General features: G+C 39.7%; 1 protein-coding gene across 1 annotated transcript in view; it reads left to right on the top strand.

The window, feature by feature from the left end:
* The window catches only part of WDPCP (WD repeat containing planar cell polarity effector), a gene marked incomplete at its 3' end in the record, with an annotated part of 90,162 nt that overhangs the window by 36,620 nt on the left and 37,271 nt on the right, over positions 1-16,271 (top strand). The window contains exons 10-11 of the mRNA XM_009070831.1: positions 344-532; positions 3,050-3,173. Coding sequence (XP_009069079.1) covers positions 344-532; positions 3,050-3,173 — 313 coding nt within the window. The remainder of the gene's footprint in view (positions 1-343; positions 533-3,049; positions 3,174-16,271) is intronic.

The raw sequence follows: 16,271 nt of genomic DNA, 5'->3' as shown, positions 1-16,271 counted from the left end.
CTACAGGAAGACGCGATGAAGATAATAAATTTATTACCTGCAATACAGTAGTGGTAAACTGCAAAGAAGCTTTTTCTACCATGTGTAAACCAAACTCCAGAACATGATGTTGGCTACATTCACTCAACCTCCATGTGCGAAGTTAACTGATGATTTTTCTCTGTTTTCCAAAGCATCCTCAGACTAAATATACCAAGATAATAAGGAGCTATCTTGTGTAAAAAATTAATACCGAAACCCATCAGTTTAATTTTAAACAATGGCAATTCTTTCAAACTGTGCTAAAAACAGTCAGCTACTGTTTTACACCCATTATCTTTGGTTTTAATATTGCCTGTTAAAGGTGTGATCACAAAAGGACAACTGGGCCTTGTGGAAATCATCCACCAGTACATTCGTTACGATGAGATACATGAGGCAGTTAATGTCCTGAACACCATGAACTGGAACACTATGGGTCGTCAGTGCTATATCTGCACAACTGCCATTGTCAACCACCTTCTTAAACAGAAGCTTACACCAGACAGAGAAGGTAAGAGACTGTTTATATTTCAAATGTGTTTTTGTGGTGTCTTTGTAATTAATTTTTGATTATGATTGTGACAATATATTCATTGACTGTATAAAGATGACTATAGTGAGAATCCAGACAATCAGCTAGATTGTGGTGCTTCATAATCACATCGTGTGTAGACGAGTTGTTTCAATAAAATGTGGACCAGTATGTTGACTGCATTTTAGTTTGTATCAATAGCAATAGTAAAATAATGCATTTTTAATATATATATATGCTATAGGCATTACTTAATATATATCGCACTAGCATATGTATGCTGTAACATCATTACATTCTACAAGTATGTCTTAGGTTACAGAGAAGTGTTAGTTAATATAGGACAGAAATGTTTGTTATATATTCATGCTGAGACAGCACCAACTTAAAGAGGGATGTTTTCCTGCAACAAGGACAAGAGATTTCAGTATGATTCTTAAGGTGCTTTTGAAGGATCATTCTTTCATTACAAGATGCAAAGGCTTGGAATACACTATCCTCTGCTGCCTCCTTTAGGATTAAAGCATTTGTCTTCACTGTAATCTGGCCCCCCTGCAGTAGTAGCTGGGGTCCCTCACAAGAAATTATGAATTTTAAGTTCAGCCTCGTCTCTGCTGAAGCCTGGTGTGATGCCTTCTTCTTGATTTGCTGTCTATCTTGAAACTCAATAGACTTCAAGATGTGAAATCCTTGATTTAGTGAAGGTGTTATCCTCCAGTCTAGCAGTCTGACAGCTGGAGACCAGGCATCTTTTGTGGCAAGAAAGAATACTTAGGATTCTGGTATATTTGATGATAGAAAAGCTCCAAGGTGTCCTACACTGCCGCCAAGCCATCAGCTATCCCATTTTGTGGGATCTGATGAAAAAAATCTCTGCGTTGCAAACATAACATATTGATTCTAAATAAAACACGCTTTGAAAAGGACCTGTGAAAAGGCATAGGTATGAAACACTTCTAAAAATATGCACATTATAAACAGATGTCTGTGTGTTTCCCCCCATGCAGCTCCCTAACTCTGTTTACAGCAGAATGAATGTTATTCCATCCAAGAGTTATTCTATGTGAATCTAACAAATTGGGCAGGGTAATTTGTTTTCTTTTTTATTAGCAAAACCCAGTGGGGCCTTTTATTTATAGTAATTTGGCAGTTATCTTTGAGATCTTTATCCTGCCTTCAACATCAAGCTGGGCTGCCTAATGAATTTATAACGGTGCTAGCAGTTACTCATCTTCCATGTTGGTGAAAATCTTCCAGTAGTACAAAACATGCTGTCAAGAAAACAGCAATGGCAAGAGAGTATGGCTTGTTTTTGCAAAGGAACAACCGTATTCTATTTTAATCTAAATTGACTGCTGCCTTGAAAAAAAAACAACCTTTAGAGTTCAACTTATCGTACTATCTAGATTTAAGATAACACAAAACCTAATTTACTAGCAGTTTGCCTGTGTTACTAACAGTGTACTACTAGCACATTTAGTGCTATCAAGCCTAATAAAATGTAACTATGCTTGGAAGCAAAGAACCATTGTCACTAAGTACAGAAATGCCTACTTCAAACAAACATTAATAACAGCAAATCAATTAGATTTTCTCTGCCTAGTGGGACAATAGGTTATATTTTACTTTTAAACCAATATAAATATAAAGCAAATAACTATACAGCAAATTCTCCCTATTCTATCCATAAGGCCCTGTACTACACTGTTTGCTGTCAAGCAAAAGTCACATAGCATAAATATTATTGATCATTAAATTTCCTTTCAGCTAAACATGTGGGACACGAAAGTATACTGTGTATTTTCATGTATTATTTATAATTTTGTATTAAAAACATGTAGAAAAGTGCCTAAGACTCAAGCTGTGGTGTATAGCGGTCAGAAAGTATTTAAAGCAGAAAGAACTTGTGTAGCAACAGGGCTTTATTTTATTGATTACAGGGCAGGTTATCCTATTTCCCACCACTACATGCTGTCAAACCCTTAGGGTTTCTAGACCTTTTATATGAAATTTTTAAAGAACTGTGGGCTGAAGGAGGTTCCTTAGACCTCAAGGCCATCACAAAGAGGGTTCTGTTACCCGCTGACCTAACACAATAATCCCTGAAAAACTGAACTCCCTTGTTGTTTGCCTAAGAGGACAAAGAAGATTTGAGCTAATTGAGAGTTGATCTCTACTGGACAATCTTGTTCAAACTGTATTACTCTTATGAGTCACTTTTAATTGTAGGCTGCTGGTGAGAACTTGATGTGTTATAGTCTTCATTATCCTTTTGATAGCTTTTGTTGCTCAAAGTCATTGTCAGCTCTGCCTCAAAGTGAAAGTTTATATGTACATTTGTGTTTGTAAGATCTGTCATATTTTGATTTCATCTGTCCTACAACAACGTCACATATCATCAGTGTTTGAGGGATTTGACTGACTGCAAACATGAGCAACCTGTTGTAATTGAAACAGAATCACTTGTTTCATTGCCACTGTGTTTGAACTCCACAGCACAGCTTGAGGCAAGCCTGGGAACCTTTTATGCTCCAACAAGACCCCTCTTGGATACAACTGTGCTGGAGTACAGGGACCCAATCAGCAGATACGCAAGAAGGTTCTTCCACCACCTGCTCAGGTGAATGACAGTTTCAACTTCTATCAACTTAAAATGAATTGCATATTTCAATAACTACCTGCTTTAATGTGGTTAACATTTTCCAACAGGACCACCCGTGAAAAAAAATGCATTCCTTGTTAATGTTTGTTTAACTTGCACTTTGTTCCTTTCAAATAGAATATTGCAGATAAAGTGCTATTCAGAGCTCTTCTGTCATCAATACACTTAAAATGAATCACCCTTTCCCTTTTAGCTTGATAGAAAAAAGATAGCATGCTTCTGAGAGATTGATATTCTCCAACTACTTGAAGATTAACTATTGAAAGAGCTTACAAACTTGGAGAAAACACGGAGTTTAAAGAGATGCTAGAGCACAGAAGAATGCTGCATGGTCCAAGGCATTTTTGTCTTTGCACCACTGAAATCTGAGCATTTTATTATTCTCACCTTTGAAGTTTTCATATATAAATTCATGTTCCAGTAATTTTCAGTGCCAGTAAAATAAGAAGAGAAAATGAAACATTGAACTTGTCTGTAAATTATAGAGAATTGTAGAATCACAGAATTGCTTGGGTTGGAAGGGACCTTAAAGATCATCTAGTTCCAACCCCCCTGCAGTGGGTGGGGACACCTGCCACTAGACCAGGTTGCTCAATGCCCCATCCAATCTGGCCTTGAACGCTGGCTGGGATAGGGCATCCACAACTTCTCTGGGCAACCTGTTCCAGCACCTCGCTACCCTGACAGAGTAAAGAATTTCTTCCATATATCTAACCTAAATTTCCCTTCTTGCAGTTTGAACTCATTACTCCTTGTCCTATTACTACAGCTCCTGATGAAGAGTCCCTTGTAGCCCCTTCAGATACTGGAAGGCTGCTATGAGGTCTTCACGCAACCTTCTCTGCTTCAGGCTGAAGAGCCTCAACTTTCTCAGCTTGTATTCACAGGGGAACTGCTCTGATATTAGAAGAGTCATAATACCAAATTCAGCTAGAATTTATGGTACATTGGTTTATTGTTGGTTTTTTTCCTTCAAAATAAATCAGTAGCCTAAATTTAAATCAGTTATAAATATCAATATGCAGCAGTTTAACCTGTTCATGGGTTCAATTGCAAATATAGCAGAAACATTCCCTCTGAGAATTATCCAGTTGGTGAAAGCAAAGAGAGGTTACTTTCTGAATGATGCAATGTTTGTAACACCTTGTTGAGAGTGAGTGTGGATGGACATAGCGAGAAGACTTAAAATGTACCATTTTTTGGTGATTCCTCCAGATTGTATATATTGTCTGTATATGCAAAGCTAGGAACTGCGAGTTACTTGGATAGTACGAGTATGCTCTTTTCAAATCTTACAGTAAAATATTTTGTACTGTCTTCTACATTTTAAGTGTGAAGAGGATCATCTTTCTGGTAAACAGAAGTCCATTCCAGTGGGGAAATTATTCTAAGTAGAAAAATGCTCCAATATTTGCATAATATGCATCGGCCTTTCACTGGAGTTTTCGTAATACATGTGGCCACAGCAGCGGGTACAAACTCTGCTTTTGGCTTTCTCCTAGAAACCAGCAGGGAACGTCTGTTGCAGGAATGGCCAACTTGCAGTGGCTGTGGGCCAGTTGCCTGCAGAGGACAGATGTGGAAAGAACACCTCAGAGCTTGCTGAGAGGTGTAACTATAGTGCTCTTACACCAGCAAGAGAAAGGTGTATTCCCTCTGACTCAGGATTTGCTTCCAAATGCTAGCAGGCATGCAGAGGCATGGGGCCCTGGCTAAGCTGCCAGCCCTTGGGGCTTCTGAACGCAGCTGAAACACTGACTCAATCCTCCTTAAAGCAAGAACCTTCAGTGTCAGAATGCTGCCTGGACAGCATGGGGCACAGGCAGGAGGTGTGCGGGAGAGTCTCCTCATGTCTTTTACCTCCAGTATAAAGCAGCCCTTGAATAATCTACAGTTGTGGCAATTTGAGGAACAAAAGTGTGTTATTTTGCTGTTTTCCTATTGTCAAAGGGATTTGTATTCAAGTGATAGGATCATGTGATTGCTGCAGAACAGATGGTAATGCTTAAAGCTTATCTCAGAAGACATAATCTAAGTACAAAGTTAAATGTTCAAAAATGGGAGATTTATCTGATAGAAAGCAAGGAAATGATGTTCAGAGCTGATCATTATTGCATTAAACTGACTGTGCCTTAATTGGTGTTTGTTTCCTTTTAGATGTTCTCCATAAACTGACTGTGCCTTAATTGGTGTTTATTTCCTTTTCGATGTTCTCCTAAGTGACTAGAATGCTTTGAATGTAGGCTAAGCAGAGAGAACTACAGATTTGTTGGGGAATGGTTCTGGGTAAGTGAATGCCATCCAGGATTGATGCATTTGAATGTAGGCTAAGCAGAGAGAACTGCAGATTTGTTGGGGAATGGTTCTGGGTGAGTGAATGCCATCCAGGATTGATGCGATGCCTAGAAGGATCGTAGAGAGGCAGAACACTCACTAATTCAGGCACACAAATTTGCAGCTGCTGCTATTACATCTGTCTGTGAGAGGCCACCAAGGCAAGACACTTCTGCCAGCCTGGATTTACAGCTGTATGTTCAGAACAGGAGGAAACGTGAGAAGAGAATTATGCTCTTGCCATTTCAGGTCACCATGTTATGCCCATGAGGACACTAAAAATGGCGAGTTCCTCCCACTACCTGTTTGTCAGAGACAGCAACTGTATCTGGGTGTCAGGAGGCCTACATTTTAAGTCTCAGCCCTTGTCATTCCGAAATGTTGGAAGTCAAGCAGACAGGGCAGGAGACTGGCTTGACTGAGCAGACCATTCCGAAATGTTGGAAGTCAAGCAGAGAGGGCAGAAGACTAGCTTGACTGAGCAGAGATCTTCTTTTGGAGATAAGGCAAAAAAGGAAGGTGTATGCCCAGTGGAAGCAAGTTCAAGTGACATGGGAGAAATACAGAGATGCTGCTTGTCACTGTAGAGAGAAAATTCGTGTGGCCAAAGCTCAGCTGGAGTTGAAGCTGACCAGAACTGTGGAGGACAATAAAAAGAGGGGTTTTAAATACAATGATGGCAAAGGGCGATGCAGAAATAATATCAGCCCATTACAGGATGAGGATGGTCACTTCACAAAGAGGGACACGGACAAGGCAGAGATGTTTAATGCTTTCTTTGCCCCTCTGGCATTCCACAGGGCTCCATCTCAGGCCAGTGCTCTTCCACATCTCTATAAACAGCTTGGATGTAGGACTCGAAGGTATACTAAATTTGCAGATGATACTAAATTGGGAGGACCTGTTGACTCCTTCAAAGGCAGAGAGGCCCTGCAGAGAGACCTTGATAAATAAGAGAGCTGGGTAATCACCACCTGCGTGAAGTTTAGCAAACACAAGTACCAGATTCTGCACCTGGGATGGGGCAACCCTGGATGTACATACAGACTGGGGAATGAGACAGTGCTGTGGAAAGGGACCTGGGGGTCCTGATTGATGGCAAATTGAATATGAGTCAACAGTGTGCCCTGGCAGCCAGAAGGGCAAACTGTGTCCTGAGGTGCATCAGGCACAGCACCATCAGCCTTTTGAGGGAGATGATGTCCCGGTCTGCTGTGCACTGCTGTGGCCTCACCTCAAGTACTGTGCAGTTTTGGGCACCACAATATAAGAAAGATATAAAGCTATTGGAGAGTGTCCAAAGGAGAGCTGTGAAGATGGTGAAGGGTCTAGAGGGGAAGCCATACAAGGAGCAGGTAAAGTCACTTGGTCTGTTCAGCCTGGAGAAGAGGACACTGAGGGGAGATTTCATAGCAGTCTGCAGCTTCCTCACGAGGGGAAGCAGATGAACAGGTACTGATCTCTTCTCTCTGGTGACCAGTCACAGGACCCAAGGGAGAAGCATGAAACTGTGTCAGGGGAGGTTTAGGTTAGATGTTAGGAAAAGGTTTTTCACCCAGAGAGTGGCTGAGCACTGGAACAGGCTCCACAGGGAAGTGATCACAACACCAAGCCTGACAGAGTTCAAGAAGCATTTGGACAATGCTCTCAGGCACATGGAGCTGTCCTGTGCAGGGTCAGGAGTTGGAATTTGATGATCCTAGTGGATCCCTTCCAACTCATGATATTCTATGATTCTATGATTTGATTTAGTCACTTTTTTACTCTTATTCATTTAACACTGAGTACTTGCAGGCTATTTACAAATGGCTGTTGAATCATTTTAGAGTGAACTTTTTTGTTACAACAGTTTTGTCTACATGACCAAACAAGAGGGCTTCAATGCAGAAGCCCTGTAAAATGCCAATGCCAACTTGAGGCAGCACTAGGGGACATTTGTTACTCTCATGTGAGCATGAGGAGACAAAAGCAAAGTGATGACCTTGTTCCCTATCGCAGCAAGAAGTAGAGCACTTCCTAAGTTATGTGCAGTAAAATTGTGGCTGATATTCAAATATTATTTCTTGGAACAGGGTAGGGCCTTCTGCAGTTCCTTTGGGCTTCTGAGAAAGCAAGCAGTAGATGCACAGAAGTTAAATCTAGAGGATGAGGAACTAAGGAGAGAAGCTCATAAGCTGGGTAGGAAAAGTGTGAGGAGTGGGGTTCGGAGCATGAATAGAAGACAAGGAATTGGGGCTGAAGGCCTAAAAACAGGCATGGGGACATAGAGAGTCCTGCAAAAAGTGAAGTGGGAATGCAGAACAAAATGGGGGAAGATGGCTTAGGATGTGTGTGGTGGGTTTATAGAGGAGACCAGGCACATCAGGGATGGACAGGGAAGGGTGGAGTCTTTTATACAAGATTAGAACACTTACATGTTTCTAGATCTAAATCTGAAAAATGTTCATATAAACAAAAGTTTTCATCCCCCTCTCCAGCTTTCCTTTGAATGCCCCACCAATCTGCCTTAAGCCTTTTCTAGAAGGACCCACTCTGGGGAGAGAAATATTAACTCATTCTACATGCTGAGACAGTCTTTGACCTGCCTGCTGAGTCTGCCAAAAAGGTGCCAGTTATCGTTGTACTTTTAAAGATGTTAGTGTCTGTATTTATTAGAATTGAGAAATACAGTTACCTTTTCAGAAAGGCTATCCTCACCTACTAATAACCATGTGCCGGTGATTTTAATCTTTACTGTAGGCTGAAAGGTTGTATATCCAGCTGCAAATAACTGGAGACCTCCATTTTCACATCATCGGTGAGATTATAGGCTAACTATTTTTCTACATCAATGAGATCTGTGTCTAGAAAATGCTGAATGCTGTGATGGTAGGTTCCCTCTTCAGGTATCAGGCACTTTAGAAAGAAGATGCTCCACCCAACCTGAGATGGGCAAAGGAACACTGACAGCATGACTGAAACAGATTGCAATTAGCAGGAAGGTTGTTAGAAGTAACAGCCGTGTTATTTGTATCCATCATTATAAAAGCTAAATTCTTAAATTTGCAAACCATGCAGCATCTTCAGCCTTCACTAAAACAGAAGCTTAGAGCTTTGCAGGTATAGGTCCTGAATGTAGAATATGGAATAACTCCAAAAAGAGGCGTTCAGTATACAAAATTAAAATTAAAGGGCGCTTAATTATATGCCAGGGATCCATTACAACAGTATTTATGGAATGAATAATTATTTTCACCCTAAATTCTTATCTATAATTAAAAAATACAGGAACTGAATTACAAGTACAGAAATGTATCTTAGGTGTTCCTTGCCACTTCAGTAGCACTCAGGTATTTTATTATGATGTCACTGCTTATAATAATACAATGCCTTATATCATTATGTAAAATGTTGAGCAGAGGTGGATTTATTGGGAAGCTTGAGGAGCTGTAACATCCTTGCTCCCACCCTTTTACAATGTGTACTTGTGTGATGGTGGAGTGACTGCACAACCTCCTGTCTCTGTGTAACAGCCTCATCTAGCCGTGTATGGAACACGGAATGGGATGGAATTATTTTTCACTCGTTAACTATGGCATCACTGACTCATGGCTTTGCTTCACTCTGATCAAGCATTCGTAAATTGTATTTGTCATATTTTCTAATGCATGAAATTGTCTTGTTTGTTTGACACACACACACAGGCACAAACACACGCCTGCTCTGTTTTGTTCTGTTTTTTGAGTGAGAAAGCAGGCCTAGAAAGTAAAGTCTGAAATGCAGTGCAGGAGTTCCAGAATTAAGATACAGCCACAGCTGCATGGTTCTGCTGTGCCCTTTCCTCCTCTGTAATTCTGTTCTTGTGTTTGTGAATACAGAGTTTAAGGATCCTTATTTTTTTTTCCTTCCATGGAAAAATACTAAGATTTCTTGTTTTTTTTCCCGACAGTACAAATATATTCCCTTACAAAGCAAAGCTCTGTTGTGAATAACAACATAGTGCTTTTGCTTCTTTCAATAGCAAAGTGCAGCTCTGATTACATTCACTGGTAGAATTTTGGATGGATTCATAAAAGATTCTCCTTTGTATGCATCCAAAAATGAGAACCTCCACTATGTTTTTACTGTTACTGTTTTTACTCCTTCACAAATCTTCATAGAAATGTTGTACTCTTCCTAGTGTGCAGTGTAAGATGCTACTGGTGAACTAGCTACATGTTGGACAGAACATTCATAAACTGTTATTACTTTACACACAGGACTTGATAGAACTCCTTTGTAAATGAACACTCTTAAAGGAGGTGAGAAAGTAGGTGGTCGTTAGCATCAGGGGAGACCTGTTTCCAGCCAGTACTGATTTCTATGAATCACTTCACTATTCAAGAGTTCTGTAGTGCATGGCTGTACTACAAGACATGATGCCTTGACACAGTCAGTTATCACTTAAGTCCAAGACAGCCTTTGAAAAGCTAAAATAAAGCTCTTTGGCCCTGCAGGTACACCACTCATTAGTACTAACTACCCCTTGGTAAGCAGGTTACTGTATCACTACACTGCTATCTGCAAAGTAGATATTCACCCTGAGTATTTCCATCCTAAATAGGACCTTAAATCAAAGGTGAAAAAAGTGCCTCAGCTCCATAGGAATAGTTCCCTATCCCATTTGCTGCCAGCTGTATGGAACTGAGAGTCAGAGTGAGCAAAGAGCTTTTATGATCCCTTTTAAGAGCACCATAGAAGTAGAATCTATAATTATATTGGTACATAGTGAGTCACAAAATATGTATAAACATTAATGGTGGCATGGATGAGGACTGAGAATGTCTTTTATATTCATAAGGTAACCTATTAGGCATTAAACTATGCCTTCAGATAAAATGACCACTGATAGCAGTCAGGTTCTCTATGGTGGCCACATGAACTGAATTCATCTCTATGGGAGCAAGTTCAGTAGCAGCATTTTGACTAAAGTAGCACCTTCTGGAGAGGACTTTGAAGAGTCATTTTTTGTCATCTTTTGAAAACGATCAAAACCAAAGGTTTTCATATTACCACAGCACTGATAAATGAGAATTTATATTGCTGTGATGCATGAAAAGATTCCCCTGGTCATGCTTCTTGACCTGTTTTAGAAACAAGAAATAAAGACACCTATTTAATGGAACTAGGTTATTTTTGCAGTTAAAGAGGTTAAATATCTCAGGGAAAGTTTAGAATGTCTTTGCTTCAGTCCTATGTTGTTAATGACTTTTTTTTAAACCAGCTCCGTAACAGTTTTCAGTTTCAGTCAGATACTTTGATGCTACACGAATGGTTCTAGGATTTAATTCCCTAATAAAGATTACAATGTAAGAAATAATTGAGCAAAATATTGGGGGGGAACAACAAATGACATGGCATAATTGCTTGAGAATAAAATCCCATGAAGATAAACCAGAAGAAGTCTCTGTCTGAGATTTGGCCAAGATTTGCTGCTCAGCTTAATGGAAGACATTGCTTGGAGCACGGGCAGAATGGCCCATTCTGCACACTCAGAGCAGTCCCAGAGCTGCTATAATATGAAGCCATTTCACACAGCCACCAACAGATGCTGTTTGGTGGCCCAGAGTGCTGTAAGTCCTCCACTTCTTTGCTACGTTCCCAGCCATGGGACTGCACTAGAAAAAAGGAACACAGAATAGCTACATTGGACTGATGTTGTTTGTGCCAAGTCTATTCCCACATGCTGGTTAATCTGACTTTGATATTGCTACTTTTAGAAGCTGAGCCCACATTGAGACCACAGTTGTGTTGTGTCATGTAACTGATAATCTGCCCTCATAAGGTGGCTTTTTCTTGCTGTACCAACTGTTCAATTTCCCTGAAATCTGAGAGGCTTTGGACGTACATTGAGTGTAGAAACAATGGAAATATACCATATTCATGGACAAAAACTCAAAAATCAGTTCTTAACAACACATCTCCACCCTCAAGCAGCTGCTCTAAGTCAGCCTCGGCCTTTGCAGATAATCGGTTACTCCCACCCTTTCAAGTCCACCTAGTCACTAATAGTATCTCCCTTTGGAGTGACATTCAAAAATCTCTTATTTGAGGTCCTGACCAAGAACTGAATTTAAGATTTTTTTTTCCCTTGAAATCTTTCTAGATTAATTCATGTCCCATATCTTTACCAAGATACTTTTTGTCCATTCATCTTCAGAGTCTTCCTGAGCCCCACCATGACACTTCCCTTTACTGTATGTGGACCATCTGGCAATATTCCAGTTTGAACTCAGCTCATCAGATGAGACTTTTCTCCCACTCTCAGGCTTTTTACCTGACATTTTTCTCCAACTTCAGTCCAGTGGCCTCCAGAAAGAGCTAACTGAACAGTTGGGCAGCCCTGGGCTTTCTGTCTTCAAATGAGGTCTGTCTTTTATGGTTCTTCACAACTGAAGACTCTGCTAAGGAAAGAACACCATAAGGAAAATTTAGAACAAAAGTCAGGAATAGTCAGTTGTTCAATAACTGAATGCACTGTCTTAGAGGTGCACCTCAGCTCTCCTGACCTAATAATGTAGAATGTATATGTCCCACATGCTCATCTGGGCTTCCTCTGTAGTTAGTACAAAGACATGGGCACTCAAAGGATGAGTAATCCCATCGAAGGGAGATGTCTAAGATAAGCATGAAGAATCAAATGTCAGTGCCTATCCCTATCTATTAACTACAAAAGAAGCTTAACTAATTAGCTTAAATTAGCCATGTAAAGGTAAGCTGTTTGAAGATAAATGGAATGATTTGCGCCGTAAATGTCTAGCTCCTTTATCACTTTATTACTGGCCAGTTAACAGAAAGATCTTAGATGCTCGAATAGTTTCTGAAATTGAAGAAGAGAGGCACAAAGACTAGCAAAAATACATGAAGAAAGGTTTACAGAAAGACACAAAAAGCCAATAGGTATCCAGATATCTTTAACAATCCCCTTTTGACCAGTTGGCCAAGATAGGAGAGAATGGAGATGTTTCTTAGTTTACATTGGTAAGTGCTAAGTATCAGTAAAATCCTAGAGATAAATAAACAGTAATATATGACCAGCACTAGATAAAATTAATCCAGAATTTCTAAATGTAGTCAAGCATAAAACATCTGAAATACACACTGTGGTGTATAACCTCTTTTTTAGAATGACCTTAGCACCTGAGGACAGGAACATGGAAAATATTAAGTCAGTTTTCAAAACAGTCTGGAGAGACCTTGAAGAACTCTAGCCCTGCAAGTCCAGCCTCTGTACCAGTGAAATTAGTAGAAACTATATTTTTTTTTTAAATGTGAACATACAGACAAATAATGTATCAGGGGAGAGTCAGCAGGATTTCTGTAAAGGCAAGTCATGTCTCAAAACTCAGAATTCTTTGATGTCAGCAATCATGCCAGTAATGGATATCCAGCTGCTACTGATGAAAGTTTGACCACTAAAGACCTTTTTGGAAGGTCTCCCACCAAAATATCTTAAAGAAACTAAGGTGCCACAGGATAAGAGGAAAGCTTCCCTTTCATAGATAAGTAATTTATTAAAAGGTAAGAAACAGAGTAAGAATAAATGTTCAGTTGTCATGGAGGTCACCAATGGAAATTATAAGCATAGCAGATCTATACTTATAAGTAGCCTGGCAAAGGAGCAAATAATGAGCGACCAGCATTTGCTAATGATACTGAATTATTAACACTAGTAAAGATAGGGCCTGCTGTGAAGAACAGCAAAAGGGCTTCACAGGACTCAGAGACATAGTGTCAAAATTGAAAATAAAATTAAATGTAAATAAATTCAAAGTGAAGCACACAGCAGTGTGTGTGTGACTCCAAACTTCACGTACAAAGTGATCCAGTCTGAGCTTAACAGTATTGTGGAAGAAGAATTTGGTCTATAACTCTACAGATATAAAATACTCAGTTCAGTGCTCAGCAGGAGTACAAAAAGCAAATTCCATGTCAGGAAAGGACTAGACAACAAAACAGTGAGCTTCAGTTCACCTGAATTTTGTGTGTAGTTTTGGAGTCCCATAGTCTGTAAAAGGATGTCTTAGAACTCAAAGAGCTTTAGGAAGGGCAGCCAGGATGATTAAAGGCATGAAACAGCTTTAGTGAAAGGAATGACTAAATAGACTAGAACTCCTCAACCTAGAGAAGAGGCAGCTGAGATAGAGATCTATTAAATTGTGTTAGTGAGAAAGAGCGCAGTAAATGACTGCTCACTGCTTCTTCTCATACAGAACTAGAGGTCATCAAGCAAAGCTAACACGTGGCAGTTTCAAAATACAGTGATTCTTCACATAACATATAATTAAAATATGAACCTCCTTACCACAGGATGTTGTGGATGATAAAATTGTATGTGAGTTCAAAGGCAAGGTTCAGAAAAGAGAAATTCACTGTGGAATACCAACATAGAAACCACCTCTGGCTCAACAAATCCCTGAACCACAAATTGTTGGAGACTAGGAGACTACTTAGGGAAGTATCACCATATGCTTGCCCTGTGCTTATATTCTCTCCTAGGTGCCTGGCTGATAGCAAGGTATTAGGTCAGGTGTACCTTCGGTCTGAGCAAATGTCTGTTCTTACCATTTATGTTCTTGGATGTGATGCTGTGCAGAAAAAGAATATAATACTTAATAGTTTTTTCCATTTGCTTCCTGAAAAATATGCCAAAATTCAGTTGAAGCTCCAGAGAATTTTATGTCTAGTTCTCCTGTGGCTGTATTTTCTGTAATGGAATTGTTATGTGTGGGGTTTTTATGAGTGTTGCCACTGTATTTGTATTTTATTATAAAGAAATTATTCGGCTATTGACAAACCTAGACAGAAAAAGTAAACATACTCTAATGGACCTGTAACTCAACAAGTGATTCAAAATTTGGCCCTGCACCATGATTTTGTAAGTAGATATTTATCTTTAGGCACCCAGCTTTAGAAATATCGAGCTAATATATTTTCTCTGAGAAGTCTTAGCGCTAAAAAATGCATTTTTTCCAATGTCAGGCATGAGGGAGAATTGGCTCCATACCTCATGGAAAGTCAAGGAAGAAAAGGGCCTGTTCATCTTAACTTTAATACCAAATTTCCATCTGCTGCAGTTTGAAATTGCAGAGATATCATACGTATACAATAGGGATTTATTATAGAGGCAGCAACTCATCCTTAACCACAGTGATGATACTGGGCCTCTGTTATATAGCTGTCTTTAGTGTGTAGACATGCTGATATGTTTGCTCAATAAAATCCAGCTTTCAAGACATACTGTTAAGTTTACATGATCACCAGAGTGAGAGGGATAAAGCTGGAAAAGAAGAAAAGCAGAAGCGAATTAATGCAATAAAGGCTAGGATTTAACAGACAAGGTTGAGTAAAATAAATGTGAAACAACAGGTGTCACTGACTCTTATCAGCATTTTTAATTAACACCTGTTTTTAGCCCAGAGTACTTTGGAGGAGTATGTCGGAGTGTGTCTGTATTTAAAGATAAAGATAGACTGTTGAGAAGTTACTACGTAGTGAGAGGTTGGAGGAATGGAGAGGTTTGGGGGTGGGGAGAGCTTGTGTTTGCTGGGTAGGTGTCAGTTGCAGCTTAGAGAAACCTGAAGGAAAGCCACTCTGATAAAATTGCAAGGTGAGGAAAGTCTGCTATGGCAAGAAAATATATTCTCTTGAAGGAAAATGAGTATGAAAACAGAAATACAGAGTGTAGGAAATTCAAAGGAAGTATGGATTGCGAGAAAGATGGAATCTAATTTTAAAAGAAATAAATTCAAATAGTTTTAATTTAGATAATAATAATTTATGATAGTAATAAATTTCTGTTATCTAGACTTTTATAGGACCTACTACTGAAAATCTTAGAGCACTTCACAGATATGAAAGTATTTATAGAATCATGGAATCATAGAATTTAGGGTTTGGAACGGACCTGACAGATTATCTAGTCCCAACCCCCCCTGCCATGGGCAGGGACACCTCCTCACTAGATCAGGTTGCTCAAGGCCTCATCCGACCTGGTCTTGAACACTGCCAGGGTTGGGGCAGTCACCACATCCCTGGGCATCCTGTTCCAATGCCTCAGCACCCTTATAGTAAAAAACGTTTTTCTCACATCCAACCTAGGCATTCCCTCCTTCAGTTTGAACCCATTACCCCCTGTCCTATCATTGCAGTTCCTAACAGAGTCCCTCTCTGGCTCCTTTGTAGGGCCCTTTGGATATTGAAACGTTGCTATGAGGTCTCCACACAGTCTTCTCTTCTCCAGGCTGAACAGCCCCAACTCCCTCAACCTATCTTTGTAGTGGAGGTGCCCCAGTCCTCTTAGCAACTTTGTGGCCTCCTCTGGTCTTACTCTGATTCACAGAAGGAAAAGTTTGCTGTTGCTCCCAACAGTCACTCTTCAGTGGTCCATCCTACAAGAACCCAGGTTAATGTGATTGACAAGCATCACATGGGAAGTGTGTGAAATAACTATTCTAAGAATCAGGATCTTTAAACTAATATTTCTTTGGTGTAGATGTGAGGCAGTTGTAGAGTGTTAAATTAGTGCTGGTTTATAGTTAATTTTGGCAAAGGTCAACAAATGATGTATCTTTCTTTACACCTAAACCCACTACTTTTCTAGAATGCTTCATACATCTAGACTATTTCTTGCTGAATATGTATTTTAAAGGTTTAAATGAACCCTCATTATTAAACTACTTCACTCAAAAATTAGCCTGGTTC

Source organism: Acanthisitta chloris, unplaced genomic scaffold (genome assembly GCF_000695815.1).
Source record: "Acanthisitta chloris isolate BGI_N310 unplaced genomic scaffold, ASM69581v1 scaffold3173, whole genome shotgun sequence".
NCBI lineage: Eukaryota > Metazoa > Chordata > Aves > Passeriformes > Acanthisittidae > Acanthisitta > Acanthisitta chloris.
This window is presented reverse-complemented; position numbering and strand designations above follow the sequence as displayed.